The sequence below is a fragment of the Anoplopoma fimbria genome, chromosome 18, assembly GCF_027596085.1.
Source record: "Anoplopoma fimbria isolate UVic2021 breed Golden Eagle Sablefish chromosome 18, Afim_UVic_2022, whole genome shotgun sequence".
Classification (NCBI taxonomy): Eukaryota; Metazoa; Chordata; class Actinopteri; order Perciformes; family Anoplopomatidae; genus Anoplopoma; species Anoplopoma fimbria.
The window spans coordinates 22,260,860-22,273,918 of record NC_072466.1 but is presented as its reverse complement, the minus strand read 5'-3'; the positions used below and the strand labels follow the sequence as shown (position 1 = coordinate 22,273,918).

Here is a 13,059-nt window from a genome sequence, read left to right as displayed (position 1 = left end):
AAAGAGGAGGTGGGAGGGAGAGCGATTTGACAGGAGGTCTTACTCAGGAGGGACTGAAGCAGTTCTATCTCGTCTCCTCCATGACGCACTTGGTGTCATATTTTTGAGGCAAAGACTTCAGAATTATATATATATGAATACAACATTATGAGATTCGTATACCATCGGATACATCAGATTGCTTTAAAATGTTCAAAGCGAATGAAACACTATGGGATATCTATGATGTATGTTATGAGATAATTATTCCTTCTGTCTATGATGAGTTCTATCCCAGTATACACTATACTATTGTATTGGATTGCAATAGAATGTCAGCATTGACTTATTTTATACGTAAATTACACACTCACTTGGGTCATTTTAACTCAAACTACAATCATTTCATTAACTGAAACAAGTTATTTTACTAAAAAAGCAGAGAAATAAGTAAACCTACCTTTAAAGTTTAATTTGAGGACTGACTGTGTGTATGTTACAAGCAGAAACTGTTTGTTTCCTGTGAACATGGACGTTTAGCCACCATCATAGTTCGAAGTGTCGGTCCACTGACCAAGAGTTGGTGTTTGACGATGTTGGGAGTGAGAATGAGTTTTTAAAACATTGACTTTTGAAGACTGATTGGCAACAAGGAAAATAAAATAAATAAATAAGATATGTTAAATAAAATAATTAAAGTAAAAATATTTCTTAATAAATATATAAAAATAAAATTAAAATGACCGCATTTTCGTTTTATGCCTCTACCAACCAGTCAAGTTGCTGTCCAAAATGTCATCAATTCATAATTTATCCTATTGAACGTTTGTGTGAAATTGTCATAATTCACATATCAGTTCTAAAATTATGGCAAAAAACGTTTTTGTGAGATCACAGTGACCTAGGACCACCAAAATATAATCAGTTCACCCTTGCGTCCAGGTGGACGTTTGTGCCAGATATAACAATGTCCTCAAGGCATTTCTGAAACATCACTTTCACAAGATTGGGACAGACAGGAGATCACAGTGACCTTTGTCCACCAAATTCTAGTCAGGTCATCCTTGAGTCATGTTTGACGTTTCTGCCAAATTTATATGAATTCTGTCTAGGTGGTCTTGAGGTATTGCGTTTACAAAAATGGTACGGACGTAAATACTTACCGACGGACAACCGAAAAACCTACTGACTGTTGAGGCATAAAAAACCCTTGGCACCTTAAAAATAACAAAATATAATAACGTGCTGTGTGCATTCTGCGTTACCTACGCATTACTACGCTAAGGACGGTGTAGAGAGAGAGGGATGGATGGATAGAAAAAGACAGAGGGAGAGAGATGCTGAAATCAACAAGGAGAGGGAGGAAAAGGGGCAAGACAGGTCCAAAAATAAAGGCAGGAAGAGCGTTAATGAGTACACTCAGGTTTGCTTAGTTGCTGTGACAACGCTCCGCCTCATTGCTTCAAGCCGACTGCATATCTAATGAATAACACACTCACACATACATACACACAGCCGAGAGTAAGGAACACAGTATTTTGTATGAGAACAAAAAATGGCACGTGTCCATGTGCCTGAATGTGTGTCTGCGGTAAAAACTATAAAAAAAGATTTGCCAACGTAAAGAAAACACGGCCAAAGCTTTTAATCAAATCAATCAGGACCACCGTGTGGCGACTGTGCCAGTTGGATCGAGCTGAATAGTTTTAGCAGAAGGAAGAAGAGCTCTGGAGAAAGGGGGTGGATAAAAAACCTTCACAATGCAGCAGATCCTCCTGCATCGGGACCTCGGGCATCACACTGACAGGCACAGTGTGCAACAGAGTCAAAATATAGCTCGTGAATTGTGTTCTCGCAGTTCATAAACTGTGAGGAGATGTATGAATTTGACTGGATGTATGGAAAAGGGGAACTGTCACTCGAGGCGCTTGGCAGGGATATCCTCTCTTTCCACTTCGCTTCTCGTCTTTTTTTCGTTGAGTCACTTGATAAAGCTCTTTGTCAATCACCTCATACATTAAAGGAAGGTTGGACAATATGATGATGAAATATATATATATATATATATATATATATATATATATATATATATATGTACTGATAATGGACATTTTTTTTAGCCCTATAGCAGTGCTGCAAATCAATGAGCAGGGTTTAATTGATTTTTTGCATCAATTCCATTAAGTCCCTTCCTTTCTCAGTTATTTAATCTACTTGATTAGCTAAAAAACAATCACATCTCGTTATTTATTCTCTGCTGAGTTCTTGCCTTGCAATCAAAACGCACTCACTAATTTCAATATGTATGCTTAGGCCAAGATTGAGTACTAGGAATGCAGCAGTTAAGTTTAGTTTATATCTAAGCAAGACTTCAGTTTTAGGGTGCGTGGACACCTGTAGTTGGGTTCCTTTGGTCTGGACCAATGAGAAAAAAATTGTACATTACTGCATTTTAGTTCTGGTTCCTTTTAACACTGACTTTTTACACATGAGCCATGAGGAGAAAACATGAAGTTAAACAGACTGACAGTTTTGGTGATTGTCGTTCTGCATCTACAGGACCAATGCGTGGAAAATTCCAGAAGCTTATGCAGCACTTTATCCTTCTGATGTGTATATTTATGTTCTCTGGTGTCACAAAGAGCTAACTGAAATAAATTATTTGAAGCATGATTACCAACAGGTAGAGACAGGACAAAAAGGAGGCGTCTTGTACAGTAATGATTCAGGGTTTATTGCTGTGCAATCACTTTCAATGGACTTCAATGAACTGTCAAAGAAGCACAGCAGTTCTAACAGCTTTTGATCTGTAAATTAGGTAAATATTTGTGATAAGGAGCTCATAAAAATGGCCTTAAATACAAATCAATAGATGGCTTCCTGAATGGATTTCAACATTAGCAGATTGATTTACTAGTAGTTTAGCTTTTAAATCCTGCTAAAATCCCACATCTGCTAAAACAAGATTTCAAACCACAAAAAAAAAGCACCAGAATCTGCTTCAAAGCGGACCGAAACCCACCTTTTGTTTGTCTCGGTTTGGTTGTAAAGTTCGCACCAGGGTTCAATTGATAGCTTTCACACTAGCCCAAACAGAACTAACCGGACAAAGTGACCTGAGTTTGTTTTAACCGAAATAAAAGTGGTTAAGAACTAACCAACCGGTGAAATACTACTCCAGTAATATTAGAATTTCACAACAAGATTCATTGACAGCAAGCATGCAAGACATCAGAGCTAAAACTGCAAAACCCAAATTTAGGACCTGCCGGAAATCCATTGGATCGGCAAATAGCCAGATCATTGATTGCTCAGGCAATTAATCCGCCGTTGAGACACCCTCAAACTGAACATCAAACGATAACTGATTTGAAAAAAACTAGTCAATCTGCTGATGTATTGATTTCACAGTTTTAGTAGGTCTCATCTCTGCTTGGAAAATGTTTTTTCAAGGAAACACTTATTGATTGGAATGCCATATACTAAACATACATTGGTTGGCATTCTATTTTGTCGCACATCTGTAGCTACCCCTAGTGATCCATACACATATAGGTCACCGCTGCAAGAACAGTACATCTGGATGTTTGCATATACTATATGTTGTTATGCCAGCGTTTATGTGTTAATGCATGTGCATGTTTGTTTTCCCCCGCAAGCTCCGCAGGGAGAATGTCCTCCCCCGGGGCCAAGTGTAGGGCCCGAGGGCTCAAGTTGAAAACACTGATAACCAAGATCAGCTGTTCCACCGAAGAACCTCCAGCATGAAACAGACTCAAACACATGCTTGAACTCGCACACGCATGAGGCACAGCGCAAGATTCCGAGAGGTGGAGGGAGAAACAGATGTCACATTGAAGCTGGGAGGAGGCCTCTTCTAATCCTCATACTGACTCCTCGAGGCAAACTGTATGCACACACACACACACACACACACACACACACACACACACACACACACACACACACACACACACACACACACACACACACACAGAGAAACAGACAGCCTGGCTCAGCAGAGCACAGCACAGAACCTCTCACTCTCTGTCTCCCCTTTGATGTCAGTGCAACACGAGGCAAGAGACAAAAGAAGCATCACTGTGCAAATCAAAAATGCATTGAAAAACAGCACTAACCAGACCTGTGGAATACTGATAAGCAGCTCGAAAAACTCACAGACCTCAAAAATCACATACTTAATTGTCAAGCAGAGGCCTTGCATTTCTAAAAAAGTGATCGGGAAATTGTGAAAAAAACGCATTTAAAAGTATCAGATATAAGGCGAAAGCACGGTGTCATCTGCAAATTGACTGATTTTGCTTACTAATTTTTATGTACCTTCTCATTGAAGCACATATTCTTCAATCGTTGATAATTATATACCATTTACCCATCACACTCAGCATCCGAATGCCACTAACAAGATGTGATTTATCCACTCTCTGCTTACCTTCCTCAGCAGGTTGCAGATCCTTTCGATGTTTCGCAGTCTCTCCCTCTGTGAGGAGAAAAAAAGAGAAAAGGTAAGTTTATAGCTTCACAGGATCCAAATAACATTTTTCATATTGATGACTCAGTCAGTGGAGTATGCCGACTTCAGGTGAAAGATGAAACAGAATAGAAAGAGAACAAGTTTGTCCTTGTGCTGAAAGTAGGTGGAAATACATTTACAGTAAGCTGTTAATAAAATATATATTCTAGAAAAAATACCAGAGATGAATACAGCCAACATTACATGATTAGATCTTGGAACTCATTTCACTAGTATGTCAGAGGTGTGGAGTTAAAGTCGTGACTCAAGTCAGACAGTGGTTGAGGCAATTTTCACAAAGTTACTGTGGATGTGTCAGTTATAGTATTGCCAGTTGGATTAATAGCAGTATTCATAGTGCTAAAAAGGTTGTTGATGTTAAATCGAAGAGACATTTCTTCCTCGCTCCTTTTACTCTGTCTTGATATTGATTCAGGTAGTTTTTTTAAGCATCTCATATAAGATGTGAGGCTTGTCTTACCCACATTTTGCAACACTGTCTAAGAGGGCGAGTAGTGTTATTTAACGCAGGTGGAATTAAATAATGATAGTGAAAGAGCATCAGAGAATCTCATGATGGTGTGGAGGTTGTTAGGGCGGGATAAGCGACCTGGAACACATTTGTTGACAGGGGAACAGGGCCTCAATTATAATGGGGCAGTAAAAACTTAATTGCAAGTCTGTTTAAGGAATCGCCTATATGGATGTAAAAATCGCCAGTTAAATAGCCAAAGAAGAGGGACAAGCTCAGGTGGGAATTCAGCATTTGAGTAAAGGGGTTGGTAGACATTTGCAAATAGGATAAGCTCTGATTTTGAACATTTAAAATAAAAATACCTTTGAAAAGACCTCTCTGGACCACTTTAAGATCCCATCAGTCTATTGGATATCCTCCACATTAGTGATGCAGTTTGTCAGCAAGAAATTCTCTCGTAGGACCTTGAAGAAGAGACTAAGGGAGCTTTTTCCTCCAGCAGTCACAGTAGTTCTCATTGTGTTTATATAAGTGGCCATATTTCAATATCTGAGTGTTCTTAGCTTGTGCAATAAACTGTAAAATGTCTCAAATCAGCAGTCGCCACAATGCTGACTCTGAACAGCCACCATTTCACCAGAGCTTTTAACACCATCATCAAATATTAACTGATTCCTATAGAGATGCATTCCGGCCTTGACTGGGCTCCGCAGGAGGCGACGCACAACTCTGGATGCTTATGAATCATATATTGATCTAAGCGCCACGCTGTTTGTGCTTGTGGACAGTCAGTTTGACTTTATCTTTTGCTTATCATGAGCTTGCTGCAAACAACAGCGGAGGCTCCATGTGAACTATAAAGTCGGAAAAAATTATTTGCATTTATACAGAACATCAAAGCCCCCCTGTCTTGAGCTGAACAGATATTTAGTGGCCACATTAGAAAAATGTAGGAAAACGCGCTGAAATAATTAAAACACTATGAATTTATTTTTAATCTGGTTATTGCAATTTGCATTTTTTTATGCTGAAAACCACAGGCACTATCTGCATCTACTAACTAATTTTAACGCACCTGTGCATTTTTTTTACATCATGTATTTAATGCTGAGCGCTGGCAAGTGTGAGAAAGAATCAGACACAAAAGCAAACACTGCCAGACCATATATTTCCAATGAAATATGATTTATATTTACCAAAGGGTCTACTTAAGTTTGACTCTTTATTGAACTGCAATTTATTTGAAGTCTTGGATGATTTTTTTAACGGTTGTCCTTTCAGTGGTGGTTCTAGAGCTACCCCTAGAGATATTTATCAATCTAGATTGTTTTGATGCCAGTTGCCTAGTTCTTGAGGTATCTGCCATAGATTAGTCATAGTTTGCCTTCTCTCCAATATAAATATGTAACTAAACTTTTGATGATCTAAAAAAATTGAAATTAAAAACCCAAACAGCAATGTTTCTTTCTAGCTCTTTCAGACTGCCTCCAGAATATCTTAATGTCACACATTAATGTGTTAACTATGCACACCACATCCTGGCCTCAGCTCTATACTTAAAAACTGCACTTGTTTAAAACCTTACACAGGCCAACAAAATAAATAAAGAACCCAAACCCACTGGACTGCTTTTCCCGCTACAGTACAGCTTCTCATTGCCTTCATCACTCGGTTAGCCAGACGCTCCATCATTCTTACACGGAAACATACCTCCTCCCTAACACATGAAAGGTGGGTAAAGGAAGTCTTACTGTGCATACAACTGGAAAAGTTGAGATTCTAACTAAGAAGGATCTCTGAAGTCCCTCCACAACACCTTTAGACCCAGCCATAGACTGTGTATAAGAAGTGGACTTAATCATCGTGATGTCACCAATTGGTTCGAGTTCGGTATTTTTCGCCATCGCCATCTTCGATTGGGGCTGTCGCAATTTTGGTTTTTTTGCCACCAATGAACAGAAGTTACAATATTTGTAATGCGAGAGTGACGTAAAGGCCCGTGTATCACAGTAAGCCCGCCCTAAAGCATACTTTGCTTTATGGTCTATTTGACTCTAAAAGGACCATAATTTACTAAATGAACATCATGCTGTATTGAAGAAGACTTGAAACTAAAGAATGAGACCATGAACTCATGTTTACAATGTTTACTGAGGGAATAAATCAAGTGAGAAGTAGTTTTATGGCAACCAGAGGAGTCGCCCCCTGCTTGTCACTAAAAATAATGCAACCCCCCCTCACCCGTTTTAAGACACCTCATCATTGGCTTCACTCGGTAGAACCAGGTTGCCGCCTGGTCCCTGCTAGTCCTAATCAGGGACCTCATTATCACTTCTGACCCTGATGGTGTTTCCTAAGCGGGCTTGATTAGGAGAGAAGGACACCCGACAATTCCTTCCCTATGCTCCTCTTTAATTATGGCCTACTCTACCATATGAATTATGGTCAGTTCCTTCATGGAACGGATCACGACAAGCTCTGTGGATTATCTTTAGAGACCGGGTCGTGAATTTTGGAAAGAACCATCGCTGATGAGTTTTTCGAATGGATTTGTTTGGTGCTTTGAGCAGCACAAGCCGAGTGTGATGTAGTTAAATTATATTCGTGACAAGGCAGACATCTCTACTCTACTTTTTTTGCTATGCAGACTTCCGTGTGATACGTAAGAAACAAACATTATCAAAAATGGTTTCCTGTGACCTAATTGACAATGCAGTTTTGTTGCGGAGAAACGTCATTTTCAGGAGACAAGGTTGTAAATGTCTTTATTCACTCTCAAAATAGAAAGAAAAAAAGCATATTCTCAAAGATGTTGAACTGTTCCTTTTAAACTAAAAGTATTGGTCGCATTCTAAAATGATCCGTTTGATGTATTCGAAGGTAGGATGCCAATTCTTTCTTCAAACGCAGAGGCTCTGTTTGTGCTTTCCTAAAATATGCATTGATGAGGATGTAAACATGCATATTTGATTGCTATTTTTACGAAGTGCAGGCTGCGACAGAGGTTTCTACTGGAAAAATGTTTAATTTATGCCTGTGCTCTAAATAATGAAACCAGAGGTTCCGTGGTAGGAGGCTGAGGGAACACCGCAGCAACAATGGAGATGGAAAAAGTAAGTGAAAGGTAATAAAATATGAGGGTGACCACTGTATCCTTTTGTAGCACTAACTCATTCCTTATGTATGTATCTATATGTGTGTGTGTGTGTGTGTGTGTGTGTGTGTGTGTGTGTGTGTGTGTGTGTGTGTGTGTGTGTGTGTGTGTGTGTGTGTGTGTGTGTGTGTGTGTGTGTGTGTGTGTGTGTGTGTGTGTGTTGAAACTTGCAGACTACAGTATCACAACTTCCACTCTCATCTCCCAAAACGCCTCATGAGAATATACCTCATTTCACAAAAAACTACGGAAGGAAGCGTGGGAAAAAAAAAAAGGGAAATATATTGCTGTGCCTTTTAACTTTTCATTATTTAAAATGCTTCAAAGCACAAGGAGAAGCCATTTCAGCTGAATAAAAAAAGAAGACTTTGAAGTGCAATGTACGGGCAGCAGCATGATGGGCAAAAAAGGGAATCGGTGATCGGGAGGAGGAACGGCGGGGAAAAGAAAAAATTTGTATTCATAGTGGCGGATTACAGATTGCTGCAGCATGTACAGGAAGTCTTTCATGTTTTTCAAAAAAAATTTGAACCCTCCCTCTGTCCTTGATGTGACCTCATCCGCTGCACACACATATACCCACATCACTATACAGTATACTCATATACACACACTCACACACACACCATGACAGCCATGAAAGGCCCAGTCTGATAGCCAATTATCTCCGCTGCTAATGTCTATTTCTGGTGGAGACACCTTATCAAGGGGCTGCACCCAGACCGCTCCTGCACAACACCATCTCCCCACTCAAACAGCATTGTTTGTGTGTGTAGGTGTGTGTTTGTTAGTGCAAGTGGGCGTACACACCCACAAACTGTCTGCTCATTAGCAAGCAATTAGGCTGATGTCTCTTTGAAATGTTACTCAGAGAGAATTTGCTTGACAAGCAACACGGAAGTATAAACAAGAGTCTGGGGCAAAAGGAAGGTGAAGGAAAATGAGAAGTGGTGAGGTGGAGGGTAGCGGTTGGAGTGTGTGTGTGTGTGTGTGTGTGTGTGTGTGTGTGTGTGTGTGTGTGTGTGTGTGTGTGTGTGTGTGTGTGTGTGTAAATTGACCTTTAGTTATATAAGCTGGCAGACCAAATATAAGCAAATTCTCATTTACGGGAAGTGCCCCGGACAATGAAAACCCCGAAGATGAAGAGGCTGAGGGTGTTTCTTGATGCTAATGTCCCGCCAGCGCAAAGTGTGTGTTTTAAACGCTGTGAAATGAATTTCCCCATCTTGCACAAGTAAGACTTGAACTTAAGCAGGGGAGACAGGCGTGGAGCGGCGAGGGAGATGGAGTGATACGGGGGAGGGGGAGTGAAGGGTGGAGGGAAGCATTTAAACAGTGTGAAGAGGCTACAGAAGCTGTCGTCGCTTGTGTCCTCGGTGGGATGAACATCAATCAGTTGTGCTAATGAAAACCAGTATTCACATTCATAAAATGTTTTGATGGAGAAAAAAAAGCACCTGTTTTTTTTTACTGCTTTTTCTTTCATCTCCGTCCTCAGTTCTCACTCTGATTTCAGACTCAGATAAAATTATATCATTTCTACCGGCTATAGCTTTATCCCTTCATAACAAAGCAAGCATGTGAATGTGTGCATTCCTTACTGGAATCTGCCTCCAGTGTGTGTGTGTGTGTGTGTGTGTGTGTGTGTGTGTGTGTGTGTGTGTGTGTGTGTGTGTGTGTGTGTGTGTGTGTGTGCGCGCATGTGTGCAACAGTCACAAAAGCAACAGATGCCAAGAGCACTGTGGGAAACAAAGACATGAAAACTGGAATATATATCATCATCGCAGCACATCTGTGTTCATGTGTCTGCACTTGAGGGAGTGATATGTGTGAAATCATGACAGACTTGTCTAGCAAATTTTAGATAGTGTATAAGAATGTTGCATGAAAATGCATGACGGTTGTGTGCGTGTGGACATGAATGTATGTGTGTTTTGTTTATTTTACAGATACGCTTGTTTGCATCTTGTTACACCGGAAACTGGCACGTCAAAGTCAATTCACACGTCCTCATGAAACAGGTTGTACGAGCAGCTTGGTGGTGTAGTGACTGCTTGCCTAATAGTTGGTTGACTACTGTAGCTGGCCAGGTAATGGCTAACCTGTTAGTATGCCAGGAACATGCTAGTGCTAGTCAGTCACAATGACACTTTTGACAATGACAGCTTTTTGCATTTTCTCTGTACTGGGATGTTTTCCTCTTCCTTAGCATTTTGTCAGTGGGATTGTGCATAAAATAAATGTAATTATAGAGATATTGAAGGGTGGAAGCTCTGAAGGCTTAATCAAGCTAGAAATCTCAAAAAGGGGGAAAAAATGAAGTAAAATTTTATTTAATATTACATTGTCAACAGAATGTAAAGAGGTGAGAGTGTGGATGTTGTGTCAATGAGGTCTATATGTTGTGTTGCAGATAAATTTTACTAAAATGAGCATGCTAACCAGCTAGCCCAGGTCCGTCCTGGCCTGTTGTGATGGCACTAGTACATCGAGAGGCCACAGCGAGACACTGTAGCGTCCAGTCAGGTCCAACATGAGAGGACGAAGTAGTACAGCTGCCCCTATCGTTGCTCTGATGTTAGTTATATTTTGTATAACTGATGTCTATGAATTTAGATTGGATGGACACAGCAGTAGAGGTGAAACGCTGCGCCCTATTAGTTTGGAGCATGTTGCCAGATCTTACCCATTAAACTGGTAACTGAATTCCATGTTAGGAAATTATTCCCCTAACAATCTGGCAGGGATGGCAGTGCAGGCTATCAAAGACATGGATGTAATAAATGCATACACACTGAAACACATCCAAAAACTATGAATGAACACGCAAACTATCAAAGAGCTTTCAACATCAACAACCAGATCCTCAGCTCCTCCAGCAACAGCAGCCCTCCTTTTCATGAAATCGTTTTTGAAGGAAAAACATCTCCTCTCCAGTGCCAGTATTCACTATACTGTATTATTTCCCCTACATTGTCAGACATAGAATGCAACGTAAATGTGTGTGTTTGTTTTCTTGTACTTGCTACATAGTGAGGACCGACACAAGAGTGAGGACATCCTTGGAAAGTGAGGACATTTTGGCTAGTCCTCACTTCTTCAAAGGCCTGTTTGAGGGTTAAGACTTTGATTAATTGTTCAGCTTAGAATAGTAGATGTTCGGCATTTCACTTTGATGGTTCATGCTAGGGCAATTGGCTAGGGAATACATGAAGACAATGAGGGTCCTCACAAAGACTGAAGTACAGGGATGTGTGTGTTTGTGTGTGTGCATGTACGTATGCATGTGTGATGGGTCGGCACAATGCGAGGTTCCTCCCCTGAGGAAGCACGCTGACACAAACTGCTAATTAGACCGCCTGGTTTCAAGAAAGAGACAGCGACAGAAAGAGAGGAAGGAAGGAAAGGCAGGGTGGGAGACATTATGCAGCAGTAAGAGGGAGACGGATCATATGGATCATTTCTGTAAGTGTGTGTGTGTGTGTGCATGTGCGAGAGAGAGAGAGAATAATAAGAATAATGGCTGGTTACTGTATTTTAGGATGTAGCTATCAACTTGCTGGATTAAAAGGACAGAGATGAGATGGAAAATGGAGATAAAGTTAAGATTTTTTACATTTTATTCCAAAACCAAATGCAACTTACATGAAACAAACAATCAATGGTTACTACTGACAAGACAAATGTCGATGTCGAATGTGACAAAGGCCGAAATTGCACATTGGTCATTATATCGCACAATCAACTATACAAGGACAGACTTAAGTTTTCCTCCAGAACAACCAGGATGTTCCATTGGATATCTATATACATTCGTCGTACTCAAGGTAGAGTCCTTAACTGAGACTTCATCTAGTTTAGTTATATTTCCTTACACTTGCAGTGGGGAGAATTTCTGTTCCACTTCAATCCACACTTACTTCAACCTCCAACTCCAATATCAGCAAATGAAATGGACAAAACTTATTGGAAAGTAGGCTTCATGACAGGTATATAAGAGGAAAAGGATGGGAATTGTTTTAACATATTGAGTCTTCTATTTAATAGAAGACTAGAGTAGCACTTAATGCCTGTAGGGAAACTGGAAAGTTCACAAAATGTATAAAGTGGGAGATATGTTTGATTAAGCACATGCAGATCAAAAACACCACAGCAATGGCTACTTGAAAGACTTTTATTTATGTTACTAACTTGTTTTGTGAAATGCAAGGGCTTAAAGAAAAGTTCAACACTTTTGAAAATAGACTTTTTTTAGTTTTTCGAGTGTTGACATGACTAAAGATATTATGATGTGGTTGAGTGGGGACAATGCGACTGGCTTAGCTAGCTGGCTTTGCTTTATACCCAAAGTGAAAAAAACACCTTAATATCTCTAAAGCTATGAACACTAATCTTATAATTTAATACACACACATACAGCTATAAAAATGAGAATTTGTTGGTTTAAAGTAAGTCAAGTGCTACTCGTCTTTGTGCTAAGCTAGGCTAACTGTCATGCACAGACATGACATACTTTTTTTTAATCAGTTTTTAATAGGAAAGAAAGCGCGTTAACTTCTTCAGTGTTAAACTTTCCCTGTAAAATTGTGGTTGTCTTAAACATGACTAAAGTAACCTTAATATTTCAAAGTTCATTTTCATCACTGGCCATGAAAAACAAATCTGTCCATTCATTTTCCTAAATCCACAAACTTGCTGGGAAGCAGCAAAAAAACTACGACTAAAACTTGTCATAAAAACTTTAATAGCAACAACAGCTGTGAGAATGTATTTAACTAATGTCTTTGAAAGACAAACTGTGCATTTTCGGTCCACATTTTCATCTGGAATTGGACAGCAGTGACGCATTTTGTGTGAGAAGAAGGAGTCAAAAGGGGAAGATGGGTTAAGGAAATATTGGAGGGTGAGAGAAGAAA

The 13,059-nt window shown here is 39.8% G+C and overlaps 1 protein-coding gene across 1 annotated transcript in view; it reads right to left on the bottom strand.

Annotated features, from left to right (window-relative positions):
• Positions 1 to 13,059, bottom strand: part of cnih3 (cornichon family AMPA receptor auxiliary protein 3) — a 69,326-nt gene that overhangs the window by 39,080 nt on the left and 17,187 nt on the right. The window contains exon 3 of the mRNA XM_054618899.1: positions 4,433 to 4,480. Within this exon, the coding sequence (XP_054474874.1) occupies positions 4,433 to 4,480 (48 nt within the window). The remainder of the gene's footprint in view (positions 1 to 4,432; positions 4,481 to 13,059) is intronic.